The sequence below is a fragment of the Eretmochelys imbricata genome, chromosome 17, assembly GCF_965152235.1.
Source record: "Eretmochelys imbricata isolate rEreImb1 chromosome 17, rEreImb1.hap1, whole genome shotgun sequence".
Lineage (NCBI taxonomy): Eukaryota > Metazoa > Chordata > Testudines > Cheloniidae > Eretmochelys > Eretmochelys imbricata.
In genome coordinates, this window is record NC_135588.1 from 3,482,736 (window position 1) to 3,510,248 (window position 27,513).

At 46.1% G+C, this 27,513-nt stretch overlaps 2 protein-coding genes across 5 annotated transcripts in view; one reads left to right on the top strand and one right to left on the bottom strand.

Moving 5' to 3' along the window:
* PIGL (phosphatidylinositol glycan anchor biosynthesis class L) overlaps window positions 1-27,513 on the top strand; it is a 109,026-nt gene that overhangs the window by 75,275 nt on the left and 6,238 nt on the right. The window contains exons 5-8 of one of the 4 annotated variants that reach the window (XR_013348279.1): window positions 3,652-3,683; window positions 10,045-10,178; window positions 12,047-12,221; window positions 16,847-16,957. Coding sequence is in view for 2 of the 4 variants with exons in the window: in XM_077836730.1 (XP_077692856.1) it covers window positions 3,652-3,683; window positions 10,045-10,178; window positions 11,120-11,218 (265 nt within the window). In the remaining 2 variants the exon portion in view is untranslated. Of the gene's footprint in view, window positions 1-3,651; window positions 3,684-6,800; window positions 7,100-10,044; window positions 10,179-11,119; window positions 12,023-12,046; window positions 12,222-16,846; window positions 16,958-27,513 lie in introns of those variants that run through there. The other 3 variants (XR_013348278.1, XM_077836730.1, XM_077836731.1) reach the window with 3 other exon arrangements.
* CENPV (centromere protein V) lies at window positions 14,061-21,120 on the bottom strand. Its single transcript, XM_077836733.1, has 5 exons — window positions 20,762-21,120; window positions 17,940-18,038; window positions 15,903-15,972; window positions 14,696-14,810; window positions 14,061-14,328 (listed from the first exon to the last, which is right to left on the bottom strand). Exons 1-5 carry the CDS (start codon window positions 21,034-21,036, stop codon window positions 14,204-14,206), a joined length of 684 nt encoding a protein of 227 aa, XP_077692859.1. The 5' UTR covers window positions 21,037-21,120; the 3' UTR covers window positions 14,061-14,203.

Sequence of the window (27,513 nt, forward strand, 5' to 3'; positions counted from 1 at the left end):
ATCCTTTGCTGCAGGGATCCTGCTTTTCCTCCTCCTTCCCCCAGAAGGGGATATGGAAGGTGCCCTATCTTGGAACTTGCCACTAGCATAACAAAGAAGCACAGCCAGGAATCCCCTGTCGCTTGTAAATGGCTATAAATCGGGTTGGGGCATTTTGGTGTTCAGTGGATGAGTTTCAACTACTTCCGTCTGTGGTTGCTTTCACTGCAGCATCACTTCAAAATAATAATAATAATAAAAATCTCTCAGGAAACAAACCATGGAAAAAGCTCCCGAAGGAGCCCATTTGTATCTTTTCTTGTCATGACCTCATGCCAGACTCTTACATTTCACCCAAACCACAGCACGTCCAGTATGTAAAACAACATTCCCAAAATGGCAACAGCGAAGAGCTGCAACCTCTCCCCTACTTGGAAGTGTTCCCTGGAGAGAGCTGCAGGAGGGGCGTGGGAGGGAGCTAGAAGATTGATTTGCGAGAGGAATATTTGTTAGTATATAGGGGCTTGAGTGGGAGGTAGAGCTTTGCCTCACTCTCTCTCGCTTTCCCTGCAAGCACAGTTCCTTCCCATCTATAGTCCTAAGAGGTATGAATGGATGAGCCTGTTGATTTCTCTGCAGCATTCCAACCATGTGAACCTTACAGTAACATTGCACTGTACCTTGCTCAGCCAGTGCTGTAGTGTTGGCTCAGGATGGTGGTACTAAGGTCATCAATAGAGCAGCTCTTCCAGGTGAGAGCAGGGAAGGGTTGCAGTACCAGCACTGAGGACCTTCCATGTTAAAACAGAACTTGAATTTCCAATGGTGCTTTTTCCTCCTGAACCTTTGTGTGCACAAATCCCCTATTCTGCTACTGTCTTGAACCTTCCTTCCCTGCTGATTGTGCCGCTGCTCTTAACTGGGGCTTCTCCAGGCAGGCTCCTTGCTGCTATAGTTTGTGGCCAGTGATGATGATTATTACTAGTCCACTCCTGGGGCAGCTCTTCTGTTTGTTACCTTAAGCCTCCCTTTCGATGCCTTTTATTTACAGGCGTAAATATCCTGACTGTCACCCCGGTGGCAGAGCAGAAAGTCCATAAGAGCGGAGTCTGAACAGAGGTGGGTGACTGAAGAAGTATTACAAGGACGGTTTCCTAGACTGGAGGTAGCAAAGGCTGTCATGCGATAGACCTTAGGGCTCAAACCTTGAAAGCACTGCTGTGGGAGCGCTCCCACGGCAGCGCTTTGAAGTGCGAGTGTGGTCGCGCGTGAGCGCTGGGAGAGAGCTCTCCCAGCGCTCCTGGTACTCCACCTCCGCGAGGGGATCAGCGCCGAGGGCTGGGAGAGAGCTCTCCCAGCGCTCCTGGTACTCCACCTCCGCGAGGGGATTAGCGCCGAGGGCTGGGAGAGAGCTCTCCCAGCGCTCCTGGTACTCCACCTCCGCGAGGGGATCAGCGCCGAGGGCTGGGAGAGAGCTCTCCCAGCGCTCCTGGTACTCCACCTCCGCGAGGGGATCAGCGCCGAGGGCTGGGAGAGAGCTCTCCCAGCGCTCCTGGTACTCCACCTCCGCGAGGGGATCAGCGCCGAGGGCTGGGAGAGAGCTCTCCCAGCGCTCCTGGTACTCCACCTCCGCGAGGGGATTAGCGCCGAGGGCTGGGAGAGAGCTCTCCCAGCGCTCCTGGTACTCCACCTCCGCGAGGGGATTAGCGCCGAGGGCTGGGAGAGAGCTCTCCCAGCGCTCCTGGTACTCCACCTCCGCGAGGGGATCAGCGCCGAGGGCTGGGAGAGAGCTCTCCCAGCGCTCCTGGTACTCCACCTCCGCGAGGGGATCAGCGCCGAGGGCTGGGAGAGAGCTCTCCCAGCGCTCCTGGTACTCCACCTCCGCGAGGGGATCAGCGCCGAGGGCTGGGAGAGAGCTCTCCCAGCGCTCCTGGTACTCCACCTCCGCGAGGGGATTAGCGCCGAGGGCTGGGAGAGAGCTCTCCCAGCGCTCCTGGTACTCCACCTCTGCGAGGGGATCAGCGCCGAGGGCTGGGAGCGCGGCTCCCAACGCGGGGGCACTGTTACACTGGCGCTTTACAGCGCTGTAACTTGCTGCGCTCAGGGGGTGTTTTTTCACACCCTTGAGCGAGAAAGGTGCAGCCTTGTGAAGTGCCAGTGTAGTCATAGCCTCTGGAGAAGGAAAGAACAGTCATGGAAGAATCTGTTTAGGGGATTGGTCTCCTGATCACTGCTTTTGAATACAGCCATGTCCTGCATTTCTGGCTTGACTTTTGCTTTGAATTGCTTTGCCTATTCATCACCCAGCGCTTCCTATTTTGTCTATGCCTGTATGGCTAATCCCTTTCCTCGAAACTAGCCAGTAACTAGAGATAATCATAGTTTGAAAATGACTAGAGGCACAATGCAGTTTACATACAATATACGTTTTGCCCAGGTTGATTTACACATGAAATGCACCAGTAAAAGACGATAACAATCTCTTTAAATATTACACAGGGTTAAATAACCTTTTTTTCACCCAAATGGTCCATTTTGTTTTTCCTTCAACAAGCACAAGCCTAGCTATGTAACTCCTGCTGCCATCTACTGGAAATCTGCAGGTCCAGCCACCAGCAGGCTGGGCCAAAATCAGTGGAGATGTAAATGGTATTACGTGTAAGCTGTTGTGAGTTACACACAGAGGGGGAAGGCAGAGTTGTAGCAGGAAAAACAGGAATGTTAAAGGGGAATGAGGCTAACCACCCTCCCACTCCTTCAGCATGTGACACCCACTCGGACTTATTGATGTAATTAACACCACTGTTTAGATCTCCACTGAACTGCGCCCCATCTGCTCTGTTTTCTAAAGACTTTTTTTCTTTTGAGAGGTCCTTCTGGGTTGGGATTGAGGCCCACTGTGGGGACAGCATGGGGGAAGCATGCCCTACCGTTGCCCATGCTGTCTCTGCGCTCTGTGGATAACTAGAGGATAACTGACTCCCGGGCTCTCGATCGGGCACCTCTCCCCAGAATGAAGTCACTAAACCTGCAGACTCTGTCACTGAATGAAAAAGAGAGCGGCTACTCTGGGCAAGGCCAGAACCAGTGTCTATTCACAAGCTGGTTCGAACAATGGAAACAGAAGTGGGTTCAAACACTTGCGCTTGTGGACAAAGTGACATGATTAGGTTAACTATGCAGAGCCCTGTCTACCTGGGCTGGGGAAACCTGGCTAGCGCTTCCCTAGCAAGTCCTCTGTTCAGCATGGCTTGCTAGAGGGGTGCTACTGCTGAGCCAGTGTCCCAGGCCACTAGAGACAGGACCCTAAAGAACAAGTGGTATTTGGTAGCTTCTTGCAGAGTTTCCTATATTGTAGCACTAGATGGTGAGAGCCAATTGGACACGGGTGGGGAGTGCTTATGTCCTGCCCCACCAGCCATCCAGCAATGAGGACAAGGAAAGTAGTGATGGATTAGGAGCAAAAGCATTTGTGGGGAACCAAACCTGCTATCTTCCAGGGTCAGTGGGAGCTGGGACATCCAGTCTCTGCTCCAGAAAGCTTATTTTAGGGGCTGGCCTTGTGAGTTTTCGTGTGTGTGTGTTATTTAGCCCTTAGTGCTTATACGTATTTAAAGAAGGATTCAAGTGGCCCCACTATATGTTCACCATGGTTTCTGTTTCAATTCACAGGTATCTGCACTCAGAGAGGAAGTTACCTGAAGGTACGTCACACATGTTTAAACAAAAGCATCAGTGACGCTGCAGACATGACCTATCTATTGACTTGCATGTTATGTCCAAGTCCCCATTGGAATAATTCACCTCTTCTTTGCAATGCAAATGAAATCTATAGCTGAACTCCTGGTTGCTCTTTCATACTTTTTCCTGAGCTCATGTTCCTGTACAGTCCCTTCTTCTGGGGCTGGGCATTAGCGTGACTCAGGCTGGTCTCCCACGGGAGTCGGGTTAGGTTCAAAGGCACCCTCTTCTCATCCTGTGTGTTTGTCCTGTCGGGATTGTGTGACACCAACTCTGCTTCTTGGCCTCTTGCTGTGTGCACATAGCTGCTGTTTGCAGGCCTTTGCCTTGCTCTCCAGTTCTTTTCATTTGTCTGTTTTTAGATATAATATTAGGCCTAGACATGAAGGTGAAAAGGGCTTTAGCAGTGCAGTCAGATGAAGAACTCTAACTCAATAACATTGTTGCTGAGAATGGTTTTATAGCCAAGTTTAAACGCAGTCCTAGCTATATTATCCTAGGTCAGGTTCCCTCACCAACGTGGGCAATATGAGAAGCACATATTAAAACTGTGCTATGGATACTATCTGGAGGAATGGTCCGTCATACTGTTTGGCTAGGAGGGGTCTCAGCAAGGCCCCTGTCCACACTGCGGGACAACAGTAGCCAAAGCAGAGGAGAGGAAGAGCAACATGCTTCCTAACTACCCTCCTTCTGATGCTTTTACTCCATGCTACCCAATCCCAGAGCAGATCCTCGGCCCTTATCTCTCCCCCACTCCTCCCAGTGATCTGCTCTGGGAAGGAACTCTTGGAGGAGTCAGCTCTGCCCCCAGGCACAGAGATCCCCAACCAGTCCGGTCATCCCCACCCAGCATCCAAAAACCATCCACACTTTGCTGCCGTTACCTTAATCTCAAATCCTTTTTGGATGAGAAGGGTTGTGTGTCATACAGATTTGTGTGTTATACAAGGATTTGAGTGTGTCATACAGAGTTGCTTTTGCTTCCCTAGTGATTAAAGGTTAAGGGTCATCCATGTGGTGGAGCAAGCGTGGGCCCAGAAGCCAGAATCTCCTGCTCTTTTATCCTGACTCTGCCACTCTGTGGCCACAGTCAGGTCACGTCCCCTGGCTGTGCCTTAAGTGTCCCATCTGCGAATGGGAAGGTTCACACTGACCTCTCCCCATGGGGGATCTGAGGGGTTATGTCTGTGCAGCATTTTAAATGGGCAAAGAGCTGTGTGTGTACTGAGTATTGTCCAGAGATTGGGCACAGCATGAACAGCAGGGGTAGCTGCAAAGTGCTGGGAACAATGAAAAGCAAGTGCCTAGGTGTTACTGCCATGCTGCAAGGAGACAAATATGTCAGACCCCCATCTGTGATGAACCCCCTTCAACAGGCTAATGCAGTTTGACTAGGCTTGGTTTAAGCATGGTTTGGCCCTGCCCTCTCAGGCCAGAGAGACCATGTCTAAAACTGGTTCAGATAACCAATGTAAGACCAGCATAGATGGCGCCTCAGTTTCTCTGGCAGTGCCAGTGGGCTTCTGAAGATATGCATGAGGCTAACTGCTCTGATTACATCACATCTTACATGACCTACAAATGCCAAAGGAGTCGGGAGCTCCCATGTTGCTGCTTACATTAAGCCTTTCCAAATATAGTTCCAGTCTCATTGAAATTCCCGGTATTTATAATTCGATCTGGCAGGCATGCAGGGCCATGCATCAGAAGGGCTTAATGAAATGATAGTGACGTCGGGCCCGCCTAGGCTGTCTGGAGCACAGCTGAAAAGAATACTCAGCCCAAGGAAAGGGCCTGCTCCCTTGCCAGGAACTAGGAACTGCGTGCATTGAACCTGTGTAAGCCCATGGGATCAAAGAGCCCACAGGAAATGATTCTGCAAATAGTCTTTCACTGGCATTTTGGGTAGCGGTATGCAAATGAGTACCCCGAGCATCCCACTTTGCTTCCTAATTCCCATATTGAGTGTGGCCACAGCAGGAAGCTGAGTCCTCCCGGCCAGCTCTGAGCAAGCAGGCCTGATTCAAGAGCTGGGGACAGCTGGTTTACACACATCCACGGTACATCCACCTCCTGGCTATAACCAGCTCCCAGCCAGAAGAGCCAGTGCACTAACATCTAGCAAAAGCAATGCAAGCCCCCTGTCATAGATAGCTCTGTAAGAGCCTACGTCATTCCAGGCACACTTGTTGCGTACGTTTGTTGAAACAGAAAGCCAAGCTGACTGGGCTTCAGAACTCCAGCAGCTGATCCGCTAGCTAGAGAGGTCACACTAGCCTGGCCAATTGGTAAAGCAGCTGACTAACAATCTTAAATCTATCCTGGGGTCACAGTCACGACCGTCTCCTCCACAGGTCTTCGCCTGAGAGTGTCACAGGAGCAAGCCCATCAGTAGCGCCACTTGACATTCCCTTTCTTTTACCCTGGCTGGCAGGAAGGGCTTTGAATCTCTGAGCCCTTCCCATCTGTAGCTGGACTGTACATTCCCTACCAGCTTCGTTTCATCTCTTCTTCCCATTCAAAGTGATCTCTGCTGGTGGTGCCTCATGACCCTGGTCGTATTGCTAATGCAAACAACTCCTTTATTTAAGGTTTAAATTGTGGCTGCCTAAGCTGTTCCCGCTCTGTGCATAGAGGACTTCAGCCTGTGGGGCAGTAAAACTGGCACCTTTCACTAAATTCACTTGCAATGATTTTGCTTTCCAGTAGCAATGTAGTGAGCCTTCCCAGCTGCTAGGGATCGGGAAGCAAAGGGCAATGTGGTTGCAGATGAATTAGTATTTCTTAGAAAAAGATGATTAGGGAATGGGGGAGCAGCCCAGACTTCACAGTCCATCAGTGTTTAACCCTAGGGCAGGCCATCCCTCTCTTCCCAACTTTGCACTTAGGAGCTCCGGAGGCTCTGCCAAGGCTTGTAAACAGTGATCCAGGAAAGGAAAAGGCCCATTGCACTATGTTTGCTTTTTGTACACCCCATTGAAAAGGGCTGAGATGCAAACAGGTGGCTGATGGAAATGTGGAATGCCAGGGCAAGGGAATCCATTTCAGTGGCTCTCCTCTGCTCTTCCACACAGCAGGGCATGATCCAGACCTCTTCAGCTGGAGTTACCCAGCAAGCAGATTTCTACACTTGAGCAGCCCAGAGGGTCTCCGTCCACATCCCCTACTGACTGAACATAAAATGGATCTGACAGGCCAGGCTTTCATGGATCTCCTTAACTGTGATTGCAGAATGGATGGGCACTGCTGGTTTGCACACACACAATGGATGTGCCTGCAAATTTTCATCGGCACTTAAGGACGGTCGACAAGCCCTGGAGTTAAAGAACAGCAAAATAATTCACTTCTTGGAAACAAGAAATTGACTTTCTTGGAGGTAAATGAACAGAAGCCACTTTCCACACCACCAAATCACTTCAGTCTGTACCACTGTCCCCTCTCGCTGGGAGCCACCTTCGCAGCATTGAGCTGAATATGCTCAGCAGCCTGAAAGGATTACACACCTTCCATGTTGATGGCAATGACCAGGGAGATGAGCCAGAAGTTAAACTCGGGTCTGAAATGAGGTTTGGGCCTCATTGTCAGGTCCAGGAGAAAAGCCTGAGCCCCTGCCCCCCATTCTCACCTTGTGTTTCTCCTGCACCACAGAGGGTCTTTGGTGCAAGGGAAGGGGAGTGGTACAAAGTATCCCTGGCACACAGGTTTCAGGGCTTCTGGTGTCCAATACTTCCACGTGGTCTAGTTGTAAGCAGCCTGGTAGGACAACAGGCCCCTCCACCCTTCCCTAACCACCTGTGCAGGGAAGGCACAGTGACCTTTAACAGGCCAGTGTTCCACTGAATTGCTGCCTCTTCAACTGGAATGGATCAGGTACATGGTACAGCTCTGACATGACGAATGTGCTGAAGGCTTCTGAACTTGCTGCCATCTGGTAAATTGGCGCACTAGCTTGTATATGATGGTTGCTTTCTTCCAGTTACAGTTACCATTGGAGAGCGCCATCTGCTGGAAACGTCTCTTTATGACCTGGCTATTTTTCTAATGTCAATATTAACGATTTATCACCTTCTGGACAATATTTACTCTGGCTTATCTGCTAACATCAGACTTCCTCTGTCAGGTCAGAGCCTGCAGCAATGTGAACTGATGTGACACTTCTGTGAAAACTCCAGATCACATACCTTGTGTCACTCTCTATTCTAGCACATTGGATCAGGATGGAAACCTGCTGTTGCCCTCTGACCCTCTAGCCCTGCCCACTTGCAGATGCAGAAAGTAATGCTGAAAGCTATCTCAGCTCTGTCAAGCCTGCCAGTGACTAACCCCTCAGGAACAAGTCAGCTGCAAACCCTTCCAGAAAGAAGACTGGGAGAGGTTAGTGCTGATCTAGTTAGATTGTATTGGCCAGGCTTTAGTCATAATCAGGCAAAAATCATCTAATAACCAGGGACTAATGCAAAAGCAGGAACAATTATGATTTTTGTCTTTGGGAGTGCAAAAGGAAATAGAGAAGGTGGGGAAAATCCCTTCACCTTTCTTTTGGAGGGAGGAAGAGGAATTGAGGGACCTGGAGGCAGTGCTGGAAGGAGGGGTTTCCAGAAAACCTACAGTGTTCTTTCACTGATGGCCCCTGATGAAATAAGAGCAAAGTTAAAAAGTGGGTTGGTGCCACTCCTAGGAATAGGTGAGGGGCAAGCATATGCTCCGACTCATTTGTGAGGCTGGAGAAAGTTGGAGGTCTTGCCCTGTCTCCATTCTTTGTTCCTCGGCCCAGAATATTCCACAGCTTCCTTCTAAATGTCTTTATCAGCATGCTGCTCCCCCCATTCTACACCTCAGAGACCTCTGTGTGGCTTCTCCCCCTGCCTGTCTCCAGGAATTCCACAGATAGCTTGCTCAGGGTATGAACAAGAGTTGTTGCTTTCCCACCCTGGACCTGAGCCACTTTTGCACTAGAATGCAGGTTTTAGTGAAACTAACTTGTACTTGATCCTGTGAAATCAGTGGGAGTGAGACTGTTCTGCACCCCTAGCACCAGGCCCTTAGTAAGTAATAAGTGTCTGTCGAGAGAACTCACAGCACAAAGGCAGCACCCCAAGCTGCCCGCTACTTGGCGGGCACAGAATGAGGAATGCACATTGCCTAGGGACTTTTAGGAGGGTCTCTCTTCTCTCCTTGTCTTGGAGTCAGTCAAACTTCAGCTAACTTCTTCCCTCAGAGAACAGTGAGCCACTCCTGGATTTCAGCATCGTGTCCCATTTGTCTGAGAACAATCAATTGCTTCATGTTCACTTTGTGATCCTGAATCAACTTGCTTCATGTTCACTTTGTGATCCTCGTGCCCTGTGAGAACATAATGACAACGGAGAAGGACCTCAGTTCCCAGCTGAAGCTGTATTAGATATGTGATCTTGGGTTCTCCTAGGGTTAAAATGATACAGACGTTGTGACAGTTCAGGCCTCCCTTTGCACCCTCTCTTCAGAGTTTCATTCAGATTGCAGGGGCATGCTGCAGTGCATCTGATTGCGGAGCCTACTATGTCTATACAAAGTGACTCTGTTCTCATCTGTCAAACTCCAAGTAGTGCCTAAAATAAGGAGCATAATTACTTCAGCTTCTGAAGTGTCAGGAAATCTCAAGGCACTTTCCCAAAGAGCTACATTTCCTTAATGGGACCATCAGCTGAGCTCATTAATAAATACAGTTTAGCCATAAAAGAAATTTAGCAATTAACTTTTGAGTTCAAAGATTTCTTAGAAACAGGGGAAAGAAATGAACCATAGCTGAATCTGTTCTGCATGCTCCTTTCACCCCCTGCATGAAAAACATCTCGGTGATGGGTTTTGAGCTCCTGTTAACACCTGCCTGTGTTAATATCTCCTGCAGTCATTCCTGGACACTGAAAACACTCGTTTCTGTAGCAAAGCATGTTGAAAATTGGAATAGAATGACAGTCAAATGAGCTTGTTTAACTACCTTCAAATGATACAGTGTTGGCATTCAAAGGGCCTTCCCATGCATTTCAATGGGAACAGGACTGGGCTCAAATAAGTTCAGAAATAATTGAGATTGTAATAAAAAGGCATCCAACCTTTAAACCCAGGTTTTCTTCTTGGGAGTCCAAGTTTGCTGTCAGCAGAATAGCTAAGAAGCAAACAGAATTGAATAGAAATTCACATGACATAAAAGCAGGTTCTGACAGAATTTGGACTCCTGGTGGGCTGTCATACAGGAGGCTGGGGGCTTTGCCTACCCTCGTGATGCTGTGAGCTTGTAATCATCTTGTTGTCTTGCATGCTTTCTCCTGTTGCTCTGCTCAGGGTGCCGGGTCCTTACGCTCAAGTCAGTAAACCTCCTCCGGAAGTACATCTCCATCCTGGATGTCCCCATTAGCTGCCTCCAGTCCCAGGATGTTCTCTTTATACTAACAAAGGAGGAGTCTGAACAAGCCAAGGTGAGATGCATTGTTCCTGCCCAGTCTGTTTGATCATTTCAGAATTGTTGTGAGAGCTTCAACAAAAAGCGCCTCATGCATGTAGAACTTAAAAATATATATACTGCACATGGAGTGTAATTGTCACATTTCAAACAGTCTTTGATTTATGAAGCATCAGTGGATTTGCTTTTAGGACTATTTACTTGTCAAGACAAATTGCTTTGTACGCCGTTCAGATGGTGGGATTGGGCAGCTCTTAGACCCTGGGTGGCCAGAGTGCACTCTTATATTTGATACAGTGATGTGGACTGTAGAGACTACAGTTCCCAGCATGCAGTATTCTCTCTTGATCTGCCCTCTGCGTTATATGACTACTTGTGGCAGCAGGCTCTTAGCAAGTTGCCCTGTCTTTTGGGCAAACTTCGGGTTATTCTACTGTGTGCGATCGCTATACATTTTTGTCAAGAAACGTCTAATCACCATATGATTAGAGCTCCCTCCACAGTATATTAAAGTAAACATTACAGAGCAAACAGTGCTGCTAATCTACAAGTAACACCCACAGCACTGTCATAGTTGTGAGGGTAGTAACAGAAGGTTCCAAGTACAAAAATTCCTCTGATATTTCAAGCCACAGTGGCTAGAACCTTGAATCTGACCTGCCTACTGACACTTACTTTCCAAGTGGCATCTCATAAATACATGAAATGGGCCTCAACTAGCAACATCTGGTCATATGCAACCACTTGAAAATATCCCCAGTGATTCCAGTATAGCACTGTTTGAGTTTAGTCAGAATCCCACCGCTGCTAAGCTGTGTTTGTGCTGGTCCTTTGGTGGGTCTCTGAAGACAGGTTTCACTGTAAATCTAGTAGTGAACTTTACAGAAAGCCCTGAAAGCTGTCTTCCGAATGGGTTTGGAAGGTCTAACGCTTTCTCGCATATTTTTATCTTTCTAGAGAGCCATGCGGTGCCATCACAGCCAGCTTCTCTGGTTCCGCCACACCTATATCCTGTTCTCACGCTTTATGGTGATCAATTCACTTTGCCTTCTGTAAAGGGAAGGAGAATCATACACACTTCCAGGGGGGTATTGAGAGACCAGAGAAGGGAGACAAAGAAAAGAGAGGCTCTTCTTGACCAAGCACTGTTGAAAGCTCTTGCTTCTTTATTGTCTCAAGAAGAGGACAGAATTCCACCTTCTGTGTGCCCTGCAGCCTTTCAGATTGCAGAAACATACTGTATTTACATCCTTCTAGGTGTCCTTTGCCTGACAGCCTGGGAGATGCCTGGGTTCAAACAATTACTGAACTCCCATTGTAACAGCTTAAATGGTCTTAGAACCACCAGCAAATCAGATTGATCTGAGTCTAATTACTAGTGAAGTAGAATTTTGAAGGTGTTTAGAATACAGCATGTACTTTATGTGCTTTTACAATGGGTGTCCCCAGGGAGACAAGGCCCAGATCACCACCTGGTGATTCCTGCGTTTTACCCATTTCCCTCTGCTGTAAAGATCAAGCACCAGGAGTGATTTGTCCAAGGATACACATTGTCCTTTGGGGTTTGAACCAGGATCCTCACAGCCCTCAGGCTGTAACACTGAACCACCCAGGACTGCCTGTCAGTCAGCCAGTTCCTGCTGATGGAGGGCTGGTTTCTTGACTTTAAAATGCCAAAACTTTAGGAATAAAATATTAAAAATTAATAATATATAACTAATATAATTGCACTGAACTCTTAATGTTCCTTCCCTCTCGACCCTCCCAGCCACCCTGTGGTGCGAGCTTTACTCTGCTGGACTGTACCTCGTGAAACACTAGTATTTATTCCTGCTTCCAAACAAAGTCTTTGAGATCCGCTGAACCTAAGCTGTTTTTTACCAGGATGTGCAGGGTGTACAAATGAAGTTACAAGTGAGAGGACGCCAGCCAGTCCTTTGACAGAATAAATATATAGACATAAAAATTCCAGATGCACCATTTGAAAAGCTGCCCCCTTCCTCTTAGCTGCCAGGAGGAAGTGCTGGGTTCTGGGTTTTGCAGCCCACAGATTCAGCAGGTAAGTGACAGAGAGGCCAATTTTCAAATATGTATTTGTAATTTTTAAGTCTACACAGAGATTTTAGTAATAATTGGAATCTTAAAGGAGAACTTTCACACCAGAGCAAACTAAATAATACTCAGCATTTACAGAGCACTTTGCACTCATCATTGAGTTATTCCTCACCACACCTGTGGGAGATAGGGATGTAAATACTATAAACCCCAGTGTAAAGATGGCATAAGCAGCTTGCCCAAGGATACAGAGCAAGTCTTTGCACTGCCAGGATCAGAGCCCAAATTCCTGGCTCCTAATTCCTTACTCAAATCACAACACCCTCCCAAACATAGCTATTAAAAAGATACTAGGGCAGAACTGTACTCTCAGTACTTAAGCACACAGCTAGGGTTGCCAACTTTCTAACTGCACAAAACCGAACACCCCTGTCCCGTCCCCTGCCCAACCCCCCCACTCACTCCATCCCCCCTCCCTCCATCGCTTGCTCTCTCCCACTCTCACTCACTTTCACTGGGCTGGGGTATGGGGTTGGGGTGTGGGAGGAGGATGAGGGTGAGGGCTCTGGCTGGAGATGTGGGCTCTGGGGTGGGGCTGGGAATGAGGAGTTTGGGGTGTGGGAGAGGGCTCCGAGCTGGAGCAGGGGGTTGGAGTGCAGGGGGGGTGGGTGAGGACTCTGGCTGGGGGTGCAGGCTTTGGGATGGGGCTGAGGATGAAGGGTTTGGGGTGCAAGAGGGGGCTCCAGGCTGTGGAGTGCAGGAGGGGATGTGGGCTCCAGCTGGGGCTGTGGGCTCTGGGGTAGGTCTGGGAATGAGGGGTTTGGGGAGCAGAAGGGGGCTCAGGGCTGGGGCATGGTGTTGAGGGGTACAGGAGGGAGTTTGGGTGCAGGAGGGGACTCCAGACTGGGGTAGGGGGTTCAGGGTGCTGAGTCCTGGCAGCACTTACCATGGCTCCCAGGAAGCAGCTGCCAGGTCCGTGCATCCCCTCGGTGCATAGGCGGCCAGGGAGGTTCCACGTGCTGCCCTTGCGCTCGCACCCGCAGCCCCCATTGCATTAACTTCAATGGCAGTACTCTTGTGTTGAAAGTTAAACACGTACGAAGAACTTGCTCAGTTGGAGCCTGTTATGCCAGCATCAGCCTGGTATAGCTCTAAATCCAGAGTAACTTCAGTGAAATCAATGGAGAGACCAGTGTAACAGAGCAGAATTGGGAGACGTTATTTCAGGTAGTATAGTTGTGTAAACCAGGGGTTCTCAACCTTTCTCTTTCTGAGGTCCTCCCAGCAAGCATGCTATGAAAACGCCACAGCCCACCTGGGCCACAACAACTGGTTTTCTGCATATAAAAGCCAGGGCCGGCATTAAGGGGTAGCAAGCAGGGTAACTGCCTGGGGCCCCATGCCACAAGGTGCCCTGTGAAGCTAAGTTGCTCAGGCTTCTACTTCATCCCTGGGTGGCAGGGCTCAGGGCCCCGGGCTTCAGCCCTGCATAGCAGGGCTTAGACTTTCTGCCCTGGGCCCCAGTGAGTCTAACACTGGTCCTGCTTGGCAGAACCCCTGAAACCTACTCATGGTCCCCAGGGGGCCCCGGACCACTGGTTGAGAACCACTGGTGTAAACCAGATCATAACGCAACTGGGATGTGTCTATACTAGCCAAAGACAAGATGGTACAATCTTGCAACAGATGTAAGAACCTTGTTCTAACTAATGTGATTTGAACTCTGCTGCAGATAGGGGCAGCGTCAGAATAAGGCAAAGAGGAAAAATCCCAGCTGTTGGGTAGGTTATGGAACTGGTGTGGTCTGACAACTGAATATAAAATGAAAGGAGGGAAAAAAACAGGCAGCACAGAAAGATTTATTTAAAAAAACAAAAAAGAGATACTTCCTGAACAGCTCGGCACAGCGGAGCTTGAACTAAGAGGTTACATGATGGCCTGCCAATGGCAGTGCTCCAAGCTGAGCACTTTGGTGCAGAGGCTGTATCATGGTTTCGACATGCTCCTGATGGTCTTATGTTCCTTCACGGCCTTCTCCCACTCTTTGCCATTTATCTCCTCCATGATGGTGCTGCGCATGGTGCCCTCATCCAGGCAGTGGGGGGCTATTCCTGGAGAAGAGGAGGAAATACAGAGAGAAGCTCTCCCTTTGAAGCCAAGGAGAGCTAGTCTCTCAGTTTCATGGGCAGTGAATCTCAGAGGGTGGTGATGGTGTCGATGCAGCTGCAGCAGGTGAGAAACCGTAGATGGCCAGTGGCCCATTGGTCACAGTTAAGACTTACACAATAAGGAGCTGCTACTGAAAGTTGCAGCTTCAGATGTTTAGTACTTTAGAAGCAAGCTGTATGATGCACAGTTATTGTGCTACTGCTCTTGGCAGAGTGCTAATGGTCATCATGGTCAGTATACAAGAGCAGCAGGGGGCGAATTTGTGTTGCTGTATGTCTACCAGGTTTCTTCCCTGTTCTGTTTACCTACCATAACCATCTGGGTTAGAACGAGGAGTGTAAAAGCTCTGCACACCACAGGTCTTACAGAATGTGTGCTGGGCGCGGTGCGTGTTGAAGGTGTACGTTGTTATGTTATCAGCACCCTAGGCAAAAAAATACATGATGAAGGTTTGCCAAGTACCCAGAAATGGGTCATTTTTTGTCACTTACATTCCACAGGCTTGTAATTAATAAATGTAAAATTGCAGGCACAAGAAGAGAAGCCTAATTAAGACTAGTCTAAAATATCACCTGCTATGTCTTTATGTGAGTTAGAGTTAAGAATACTGCATGCATGCTATTTTGTTCCATATATTTATCTCCTTCCCCTACCCTCTGTGCTTTATTTTCACATACACCTTTCCGCCAGACAAGCCTAACAATTGCCATGGCTTTACTTTCTGACCACTGAAATGCAGTCACTGAACTCTCTCTATTACAGCAGGTCTATTACAAAGTGCTTAGTTTTTTTTAAATGCTCCAAAGTAAACATAATTGGGGCTTTTCCTCCTAGAAGCAGTGGACAAATTTCTGTGTTTATCTGAGACCATCCAACTATAAAAGAAAATCAAATTAAATGATGCTAGAAGCTGAGAAAAATTAACCTAAAAGCTACAGTCCTCAGAAAACTTGGAATCCAAGAGCCTAACCTGGAATATGCCCTTGTAACAATTAAAATGTAAAAGAATTAAGCCTGTAATCAAAATTTAAAAATCAAGTTAAGGAAGTCTGAAGCTGATCTAAAATAGAGGCAGAATGCTTTAGAGCAATGTGCTTGGACCTAATCCACAGCCCAATAAGTCAAGACTCACACTGATTGCGATGGGCTTTGGCTCAGGTCCTTAGCCCATTAGGAGTATGAGTGTGACAGTAATGCTCTTTACTGTCGTCAGTGTAACACGGACTTAGCATATTTACCTGGTGTACACACCTCCTGGGGTGTACATACATCCCTGCCTCATCTTTTGAAGAGATATATTCACTTTTCAAACATGGAACTTCCCATTCTGAGACACGTTAACATACACGTACAGCCAGGCTTCTAGGATCCAAATGGATTTTTCGTGTCTCCAAACACATCTCCTCAGACAGACACAGACAAATTTAGGATACAAAGCTGACCACCATCTGAATCTTTCAGAATCAAATATCTTGACAGGTACCCATACCCACTGCACTCATAAACCCTAACCTACCTTCAGCAGCTTGAAGTGTGAAGCCGGGACAATGAAGTGTCTGTTCTGTTTCTTTGTGCAAATACTGCAACTGTACGAGGGGAAAGAAAAAGAAAAAAACCATGACTATTCTATAGGCAGTTATAACCTGCAATGTAACAATCATATCTAGCCTAAAGCTCTCAACAAGTTAGATTTCACTGAAAACTATAATTATTTTTACCTAGTTGTCATCAGGGTGGATATTAGAGAGACAAGAGATTCAATAGAAGTTGGTCCAATAAAAGATATGACCTCACCCATGTTGTCTCTCTAATATCCTGGGACCAACACAGCTACAACAACATTGCAAACATTAGGTTTGATGACAGGAGTGGACAGACTGCAAATATGGCATATGTATTTGTGTATGCGTGCATTCAGTCTAGAGACTTACGTTTCCCTGTAATATGGAAAGTAAGCTTATCAAAACTGAGAGCTATATAACTGTCTTCTCTCCACAATACAACTCTCAGTGGATAGATCAATGCTGAACTGTGGCCTTGAGAAATCCATGTAAAGTTTGCCAACTTAATCCAAATGCTACCAATATTAATTACTTTGCAAACCAGGGAAACAGATTTGTAGTGACATCTGAGCTAGAAAGAAACTAATTCTGAGTCTGTGGAAAGACCATACTGAAATTAGACTATTTTATAGGGCTTCAATATATATCCCTCACCACATGTTGGTAGCAATGTGTTCTCCGTTTGATAAGAGAATGCTAGGAAAGGATCAAACCCCACGACCTTGAGAGATCTGTTGGAAAGCATTTTGTTTTGATGATGTATAAAATGCAGGTCCTGAGCATTTCTGGTTGTTAAAACCTTGACAGTTTTTTTACAAGCACAGGTATGAATCATGAAACTGTAGCTGAATTCCAATGTAAGTTGTTGCATTCTGCTTACCTATATTTCCCTCTGCAGACCCATATGGAGCTGGTATTCTGCACTCCTTGTTGTGCAGAATCCTGTTAAACATCTGCCATGTTTTACTCCAGATATGGCTACATTTTAGTATTGGGGTAAGTGGTTCCTGCATGTATAGGAGTTTGTAAAATTCTGTATATATGTAAGATATTGTTGTTAATAATGATACTAAATATAACACTTTGCATGTGTTTAGAACCTTCCATTCATGGATCTCATTAAATTTATTTAGCTTCACAGCATCCCTGCAAGATATCCAAGTATTACTGTCTTCATTGTGTGGCTGAGGAAACTGAGGCATAGATATAGTAACTTTTCAGGATCACAGGGGAAGTCTGTGTAATTATTAACTGTAGTAGTTGTAGACTGTGTAATAATAATCATCACATCTTACCAAATTGTAATGAGCAAGTCACTTTGATCTGCATTTCCACTTCATAAAGGACATTTAATATTTTCCGTATATAGAGCACTTGAAGTCAATGGAATTTCTCATCTGGATTTAATTGGACCTTGTATTAGGGCCATAGCTAGTATTCCACAAAATTTAAAAATGGGGTATTTCTTTGACTTTTTTTATGTCTACTGTTTCTGGCCTATGAGAGGCAGATCTCATCCTCAACAATCTGCTAAAATTGCCTGTAATCACACACCTAGTAGCGATCTCAGTAAGGATCCCTGTAACCCCAACACTGCTACAGTCTCCCTGTTCTCAGCTGCTTTCCAAGCACTTGTTATCTCCCTGACAACTGCAGCTTTTGCCACAGCCTCACCCCTTCAGCTAGGGCATAAAGAAAACACGAAGTTGTCACTGTGCTGCCCAGAGAGAAGTGCACCTTCCTTTCTCTGCCAATCAGCACATTGTGCACTTGCAGAACCAGCACCAGAAATCAACAGTACTGACCTACTCAGCTGGGGCTGCATCCTACAGGAAATAGGTTAGACATCGGTCCTGCTACTATACCAACTTCCAGTGGATTTCTGTTTGGTAAACACTTTGAGATCTTTGGATGGGAAGTGCTAGAGAAGGGCAAAATATTTGGTTATTCAGATTTGGGGATGGCAAAATAAATAAATAAAAAACACCCACTTGCAGTCAAAAATGTGCAGATCTGTTGATGCCCAAACCTCGAAGCGGATAGCTCTGCAGTGACAGCCTCCTGTGTACTTCACCAAGCCTTTGTACTCACTGGATGGAGAAAAGGCGCACGCACACAAAAAGAGAGGATTTGTGATCAGACAATTCTAGTTGGCCAAGGAAGCACTGAGATTTCATAGTGTCCAAGTCAGCTCTACCAGAGTCATTATCCACTCAGATTACTTAGCAATGGGGGCCAAACTGAAGCAGACCCACCTTCCCCCAAACACATGTCCAAATTCTGATCTCAGTTACAGTAGTGTAAATCTAGAGTAACCCATAGAATTCAGTCAAATTATGTAAGGATTACACCAGTGAAATTAAGACTAGAATTTTCCCATGTTCCCACCAATTCTGCTCCAGGATGATGTTCATTCTAGATAGAAAGCATCACTAACTTGCTTCCATTTTAGAAGCTGGAAACAGAGACGATAAGTAGGATTTAATTAGTTTAAAACATTTTAATATGTTTTTGAAGTCTCCCAGCTGCACTCACAGACTCAAGAGGCCTCTGCTTTTTGTATTTCTTTCACTCCCTTAGGACTTTGCCATGGTAACGTAGCTAAATCAACATGCTAGATCAGACACAAAGATACGAAGTCCCTTGCTTTTCATATTATCAATTGCATGTACTGACAGTTTGTTCAGATTTATTTAATGGGAATACCAAAAAGATAACTATATTACACACACATTCAGATGGGACAGCAGGATTAGAATATGAGCTTGGTAGATGCGTCACTGTAAACAACAGAAAAGAACAGGATAAAAGGATTTTTACTTCCCTTTCATGTGAGGTCCCTGAAACATGAACAGATTAAGAGTAACAGCCCACAGATTCCATGGGAAGAAAATAAACTCTGTGGCTCCACAGAAGCCAGTGTTTATCATTGTGAAAATGCTGACAAGAGGAATATTACACTGAATAATCATATGGACAGGCTTCAGGTACAGCAACTGTGGCACTTATGAGGCAGAGATTCTGGGCTGAGAAACTGCCGAAATACAAAAGAAAGTCTTTTTGAAGATAATTAAGTAGTCTGACTAAATCCAACGCTGTACTTGGCCCCTAAATCTGAATACAAAGCAGAGATATGTGTCCAGTCAGAGCTGCTGTATGTCTAGCCATTACCACTTCTCTGGATGTGATTATAAGATGTGTGCAATGAACCTCCCACATTATTACCAAAATCAACACCCACCTAGATATTACACTGATAAGCATTTCAGAAACACTTAGATAAATCTAAATGTAAGAGGTCTGGATAACACTACCAGGTAACACTTATTTGTATTGCCATTAAGAATCAAAAGAAAGGTGGCTGGGTGAGCCTTCCAAAACCATGTTTTTGGAAGGCTTAGCCTCCATGTATTGGCTTGTTTCAGAGTAACAGCCGTGTTAGTCTGTATTCGCAAAAAGAAAAGGAGTACTTGTGGCACCTTAGAGACTAACCAATTTATTTGAGCATGAGCTTTTGTGAGCTACAGCTCACTTCATCAGTTGCATACCGTGGAAACTGCAGCAGACTTTATATATACACAGAGAATATGAAACAATACCTCCTCCCACCCCACTGTCCTGCTGGTAATAGCTTATCTAAAGTAATCTTCAGGTTAGGCCATTTCCAGCACAAATCCAGGTTTTCTCACCCTCCACCCCCCCACACAAATTCACTCTCCTGCTGGTGATAGCCCATCCAAAGTGACAACTCTTTACACAATTCAGAGTAACAGCCGTGTTAGTCTGTATTCGCAAAAAGAAAAGGAGTACTTGTGGCACCTTAGAGACTAACCAATTTATTTGAGCATTTATTTGTGCATGATAATGAAGTTCATGATAATGAAGGAAATGGCCTAACTTCATTATCATGCACATTGTGTAAAGAAAAGGAGTACTTGTGGCACCTTAGAGACTAACCAATTTATTTGAGCATGAGCTTTCGTGAGCTACAGCTCACTTCATCAGATGCAACAGACTTCTTTTTGTGAATACAGACTAACACGGCTGTTACTCTGAAACCTGTCATTGTGTAAAGAGTTGACTCCATTAATTATTAACCAGGCACTTATCAGACCACATTGATAAAGGTCCACAGGGAGCACTAGCCTGGCTCGAATCAGCATTTCTAATGAGGGTTTGTATATTTACATTAGTTACATTAATGTCCTTTGTCTAAAAGTACCTAATTGTAGGTTTATACCAAACACAGAATGCAAAGATGGAGAGAAGGTCTATCAGGGCATCAGTCATGTGGGTTACACCCACCTGAGCCCAAGGGGGAGCAGCCCCCTTCAAAGCCACAGGGTAGATGGGGTCTAGGGAGAAAAATATACTGTCCTAACTCCAGCTCTAACAATCATGGGCCCGCTCCCACTGACTTCAGAGAGAGCGGGTCAAAAACGTACAGATGGGTCACACAAAGTAACGCAAATAAAATAATCTGCACAACCACATTGTTGGCTGCCGAGAAATCCTTGGGCGTGAGAGATCCTGTCCAAAGCGATGCTGCACTCAGAGAGGCCCCTACCCCGGAGGCCAGGAGGGAAGATTTAAAGAAATGCAGGTGGGACCCAAGCAGCATGCAAACCTGCACCATCCCAACTGCAACGTGCACCAGCCCTTGAACGGCAGCAGCATGCCGCAGTGACAGGATAAGCTCGCCGTGGGGAGGGTCGTTTCTGCCCGCACCGGAGCGAATTGGAGAGACGCTGCCCTGCCTCGGTGGGAAGAGCTTAGTGCCTGGCGACTCCCGCGTCCCCCTCCTTCTACTCACAAGGTGTCCAGGAGGAGTCTGGCTGCCTCCTCGCAAGTCAGGCGTTGCCTCTCCTGAAACTTTACCCAGCGCTCCCTCTGCGCCCCCAGATCGAACCGGCGGAACTCCGGGGGAGGCAGCGGCGGCTCCCCTGGCCGCTCCCGGGGAGCCGCAGGCTTCTTGCCTACCCACGTGCTCTCTTTTCCCCGGAGGGAGCGGGCGGCAGCAGCCGGAGACGCTGCGGCTGGGCTTCTCCCCCGAGATTTCCGTGCAGAGCCTGCCTTGGTTTTCCCCATGCTCCTGGCCCTGCACCCCCGTAACCACAGAGCTTGCGGCTGGACCCCTCTGCCTTGGGGCCTTTTGCTCCGTTGTTGTGATCTGGAGTTTAGGTGCAAAGGGACACTCTGGGGCTGCTGCTTCAGAGTCCAGAGCCACGTGGACTGGGAGGGTTTGGAGCCAAGTCCTTGGGAATGAGAAAAGGTGGGGAAGGAGAAAGCTGGATCCTGCCAGTTTTTGACACCCCCCCTTTTCCCCAAAATTCCACTGCTTGCACGGAGAACAAGCGTAACCCCTCCTATTGCATCCAGTGCCCAGATCCTGAGGAAACCCAGTACAACGGTGCCACAAATACCTAGATCAGGCACCTGAATCCAGACAGTGATGAGACCCCCTAATTCTACTGCATAGACCAGGGTAGATGTTCCTTTTACACCAAACACATAACCCATCCTGGTTGAGGACACTGCAAATACCGAGATCTAGCACTTGAATCCTGCCAATTTTTGGCTCCAATCCCTAAAATTTCACTGACTATACAGAGATCATCCAGGTTTGTGCTGCACTGATGTGCCAGGGTTTGGGCATGTGTGGGAGGTTGGTACAATAGCAGTAGCTAGTCTTGTCCGCCATATAGATAGTAGAATTTGGAGTGGTGGGGCCCAAAACTGGGAGGAGTTGGTAACATTAAGGTGGCTCCAGTGTTTAAACTTTTTCCGAATGGGTCGTGACCCCAAGGGGCAGAGCCCAGTGTTACTTCAGCTTGAGGAATCTCATACCAGCTTTATCATCACCAAAGCCGTACATCAAAGTTGGCTCCACTCGCAGACCAGTCACAGTGAGGCCCAGCACTGAATGATTAGAAGGACTGGTTGTCAGGACTGAGCCATAGTGTGTGTAGCAGGAAAGCTTTGCCTGCAGCTATCGTGCATAAAGAGGATTTCAGTCTCCAAGGCCATCAATCAATCTGACACCAAAGTTACCCCTTTTCAGAGGGCAGAAGAGCAATGGTGCTTCCCCTCAAGCTCTCAGCCCTTCTGGTGAAAAAAAAATCGTATTTCTGAGACTCACGTTTTTTTTACTTCACTGAACTGGTCCAACCAGCAAACAATCTAATTCAATGGGAACCAGAATGAGCTCCCTCCAACTTCAATTCTTCCCTACAACCATCACCTACCTTCTCTTGTGTTAAAAATTCACATTGATTATATTTTAGAGCCATTTCTTCCAATGAACTGAGTTCTGCCCACACCTCCACAGACACACAGCAAGATTTGACTTGATCTGTTTTTCACAGAGGCAAGCTGGACAATTCCTTAAAGGGAAACATTCTCATATTTAAAACTATTTTTCTCCAAGGGTTACCTGAATCAGTCTGGGCTTTACAGCAAGAACAGCTGCTGTCCCTCTTTCATACTGTAAAAAAAGGGTGGAATTTGTATAGTTTTCAAGATTTTCCCCAGGAAGGATCAGTTTGAAATGCCACGTCTAGTTTCCAGAAGTGTAATATACGCTCCTAAAATAGTATCACTCAGGTGCAGCTGGGCAGTGCTTCCTCCTGGGCTTCTGTGAAATCTAGGGACAATCTAGTTTGCTGGGCCTGAATTTAGAAGTTGTAGGCATCACTCCAGAATTCCCCATGTCAGCTCAGGTACTGCCACCTCTTTATCTAGGGAGTCATTTTTGTAGGTGCAATGATCTGTTATCAGGGGTTCCTATGGAAGTTTGAGAACCAAAGAGGTGAGATCTTATATAAAGCAGATGTTTTGTTTTCAGAGATCAGGTATAATATTAAGCCTGGTGAATTAGAAAACCTTCCTGGACAGAAAGGATGATCTTGTATTTGAAGCACTGGACCAGGAATCAGGAGATCTGAGCTGTACTCTTAGCTCTCCCAGCATATGATCTTCAGCGAGATGTATAGGCAAAAATGTTCAAAAGGGGCCATTGCTTTGGGGTGTCTCAATTTTTGGGTGCCCAAGATCAGACGTGTAGGCCCCATTTTTCAGAAAGGCAACCACATCAGAAGTCAATGGGGCTGAGAGGATAAATTAATTAGTGCGGATGAGATACTCTGACACTACAGCGATGAGCACCACAGAAAAGTCTATATGTAAGTAAGAGCAAGACTTAGTCTGTGGCTAGAGTTTCACTACTCTGACTTAAAGCAGCTGCTGCAGGCTGCTAGCTCCCAGTTATGACTGGAAAAAAAAACTTTTTTGTTTTTTCAGCATAACACCTCCACGAACAGCCGTTCTCCCCCCACCTGATAGTGATGACACATCACTAGTTATTTTAGCTGGAATACTGTAAAAAAAAAAAAAAAGGCAGAACTCCTACATGAATGTGGTGTCTGCAGTATCATGTAATATCACAGGGCCACACTAACAGCAAGACCTGCCTGTGCAAGCCAACAGGAGGTATTTTTAGTTGCAGACTCAGCTGAACCATGAGTGAAGGCTATAGACAAACAGCTCCAGACAAGCAAATGTTACTAGGTGACCCCAAGGCAGAGGCTGAAGGAACAGTGTGCACTACGTTCAAAGCCTCCAGAGAAGCCAAATTCAGAGTCACTTCACTGTGTGGTAAAGACAGGGTCACTCCGATTGCTGGATTTATTCAGTCCACATATATAAATCCTCAGTCCTGAAGCAGCCCTGGTAGTGACCATTTTAGGTTTGAACTGGTTCCCTCCCTCCAACTTGTCCCAGTTCTTCACTTGCTCCCTCCCACTACCTGACTCTTTTCCACTCCATCTCCAGTGCCAGAGATCCCACCCATTCCCTCCTGTGGCTCAGTTCCTTCCTTCCACTCAATCCTTGGTTCTAGAGACACCTTACACACACACACATTGGCTCCTTCCCTCCATCCTAGCCCAAGAGACACCCTGCACTCTCCCATCACCTGGCTGTCACTATGCAGTGTCCATCTTGGTATCTGCTCCAAATTGATAACTGTTAGGGGGCTTATTCCTTCACCCACTTACTTCCCTGGTCCTTCTCGCATGAACAGAGAGCAACAATACCCAAAGTCCAAAGGTGCAAACAATTTGATGTTTATTGGGGTGAACTTCCAGCAAGCATGATTCCAGTTTCCTTCCTTAGTATCCTCCTTCCCAGCTCTGACACCACAGAGCCTTACACCTGTGTCTTTGTTCCCATTCCTGCCCTTAGCCAAACATGATTCCAATTTCCTTACCCCCATTCCCTGTTCCCATTTCCCCCTTTAGCAAAACATGATTCCAATTTCCTTACCCACATTCCCTGTTCCCATTTCCTTTCCCACATTCCCTGTTCCCATTTCCCCCCCACACACACACCCCCTCACTTCCTGATTGACTGCAGACTATATAGTAAAACTTGAGTTCTGCTTTGCTATACCTTCACCAATCATTTTCCTGAAATTTAACTAACCAATCCTAACATATTGTAACATGATTATGTAACCAATTATATCCCACCATTTTAATTAGTTTACACCCAGCAAAATTAATTATACAGCAGACAGGAACAATCACAGTACCAGACAGAGATTATACAGACAAACAACAGCAAAGTGGGAACTATAATGACAAAACAATACAGAAGTGAGGATTTCACATCCCAGCTATTGATAAGTGAGTTCTTGCCAGACAGGATGCTATTAAACTAAGTTTCCTTTTACATCTTCTAGGCACTTCCCTTTCTCTGGAGGCGATAGGCACTATCAGGACAGGACTGTATTCCTAACAGCCCAATAGCACCTTCTTTCAATGTGACTAGTTTGGAATGTGAGGATCTGACCATTCGCTTCCCATCTTATTGCTGCCTCTGCTGCTTAGCCAAAGGCCTTAGCCTAAGAACAAGGCCTCAGACTGTCACAGTAAGAGAAGGCCCTTACACCGGCAGACAGTGATTTTGATTCTTTCTTTTGTACCTCTATAACTAGTCAAGTGATAAGAATACACCTAAATTCTTAGAGTATAGGCCTTTACAGACAGACCTGAATATCTATATCCTAACAATAACCATTGTCTATTACCTGACTAATCCTAGAAAAGGGGACTTGTCACATCCCCTCATGTTTAATGCTAAGACACACCCAGCAAGGCAGTGGTGATTCAGCATTACGTATAGCTGACGTTGTATACAAGCCTGTTTAAAACAGGTGACACCAGTGAGTCCTGTACAGCATGTTTCAGCATAAGCAAGAAATTAACCCTACTTGCCTAGTTTAATGGGCTAGAATAATTAACACTGATGGGATCTGCATGCCATGAATATGAAAATGAACCTTGAAATCCGTAACAATAAGCTCACATCCCATTTTAATTACGGGAATGCCACTAACCTGTCATTGTTGTGTAAACATTAGGGTGGGATATATCCTTTCATTATAAGTATATCCTCACATCCTGAAGAATTCCAAAGTTTTTTACAGACCTGAAGTGATAATACATACAACATGCAGGGATCATTTCACCCACATCTGGTATACAGCCACCTGTGATTTGAAACATGGCAGCTCTTTAATAGCACACAGTAATATTGCACAGCAGTTTAGGACAGGACATCAGGAAAAAAACAATATCTTTTGGCCCTGCCTACCCTGGAATTAGAAACCAGGTTGCCGTCTTTCCAGAGAACTGTGTTTAACCATAATTCTTGATACAAGGGTTCCCATGGTCACGGTCAATAGAGCTTTAGAACTAAAGAATAAAATCTCAATCAGGAGAATATATTACATTTGTTTAAAAAAAAGCACTGGAAGATTAAAAGGCACCAGTCAGAATTGTGCAATTATGACCTAAAAAAATCTTATGACTGAATATCTGAAACACAAAAAATATATGTGATGCAACAAAACATGGGTGGATGGGAGGGACTGTAAGAACCTATCAGCATTCAAACTGGTTTAATTAAAAAAAAGTTCACCGGTAGGCTAAACCTTCCGTACCAAGTATTGGCTGGGAGTGGATTTGTCTCACTTGGGTTATACCCCAAATAAAAATTTGTGTTTACAACTTAAAAGCACTGGAAGATCCTGAAAGTTTCATGAAATGGAACAGAGCTAGAACCCACTAAACACAGCTGAGCTGCCAGTCTGGTACTCACTATATACCAGAGGTTCTCAAACTGGGGGTCAGGACCCCTCAGGGGGTCACGAGGTTATTGGGGGGGTCATGAGCTGTCAACCTCCACCCGAAACCCTGCTTTGCCTCCAGCATTTATAATGGTGTTAAATATACAAAAAAGTGCTTTTAATTTGTAGGTCGCACTCAGAAGTTTCCTATGTGAAAGGGGTCACCAGTACAAAAGTTTGAGAACCACTGCATACAGGCAATATAAACAGGACAGGTCTGCTTAACTGTAATAGTTTCTCAATCCTGAATATGTTTGAGCAACTGAATCATGATTAAACCACCATCAAAACTGCCTGACCTGAAAAACAGCTCTGAAAAACATGTGATCCTGCAAAGTATGCATTGCTTCCTGAAACAGTACATGGCAGAACTAGAATAACAACCCCATGGCTCAACTGCTCGGTTTTTCTGGCAGACAGAAAAGGTTACTGGAGGAATGATTTCCTGTTATTTTCATTCCTAGTACTGAACTATATACTGGTTACTAGTTTATCCCAGCTGAATCACTGTAAATATACTGCATGTGACAAATTCTGACCCACACCAGAACTGCTCAGCTATAGCTACTTCTCTGAACCACTCCCAGATCTTTACTTTAGTCATACTCGATTTCATTTTAGTCACATCATATTTTGGGAGGAAAAGTCAGTGGGGACAAACTGGGGCCCATGAGCCAAATGCAGTCGATGGAGTTCTACAATGTGGCCTCATTCATTTGTAATGTGGGGTGCGGCTCATAGCAATTGCAGGGTGCTGTACATAATGCTCCATCTTGTTCCGAGCAATAGTGGGTGTACTGAACTCCCATGAATGCATGCAGGAGTCAATAGCCTGATGGGGAGTACTTTGCTTTAAAATCTGAGACAATCGAGAAGGAAAAGTGATCATTTTCAGAAAGATGTCCTACAGGGCAGGGAGGAGAACAGTCTGGAAAATTCATTAAACGCTCTCCTCTTATCTTGTGACGTTCAAAGTTCACTCCCAGGTGTAGCTGATGTGCTTCATTGTTAAAGGTACAAAGGTGCCTTTCTGTACTCCCTTGGCTCTGAGTGTGTAATGGTGACTTAGCAGAACACTGAGTTCTTGGAGTTCAGCCTGTGATTCTGTGTGCAAGGGAATTTACACTGGAGAAGCCTCACTGAAAGCAGCTGGATACTAGTGGGCTAAAGAGAAAATTAGGAAATATGGATACTGATTTTCACTTTCACTCTAGAGGCCAGAGTATTAGAAGTAGCCTATAGATAACAACATACTTAATAGATAAGAGGCATAAATAATGGGAATCAGTACTACAAAATCTGCACGCTGGAGGAGAAAAACATTGCCTGAGATTTAATCATAATATGGGGAGGGGAGTAGGGGAAGTATTTTGGGT

Bases quoted from the DNA above. Each gene is read 5' to 3' on its own strand.
- CENPV (XM_077836733.1), bottom strand. From the start codon at position 21,036: ATGGGGAAAACCAAGGCAGGCTCTGCACGGAAATCTCGGGGGAGAAGC. The intron at 18,039-20,761 runs GTGAGTAGAAGG...TTCTCCATCCAG, and splicing joins AGACTCCTCCTGGACACCTT to TGAGTACAAAGGCTTGGTGA. The intron at 14,329-14,695 runs GTAGGTAAACAG...CCTCTTCTCCAG, and splicing joins TTCTAACCCAGATGGTTATG to GAATAGCCCCCCACTGCCTG.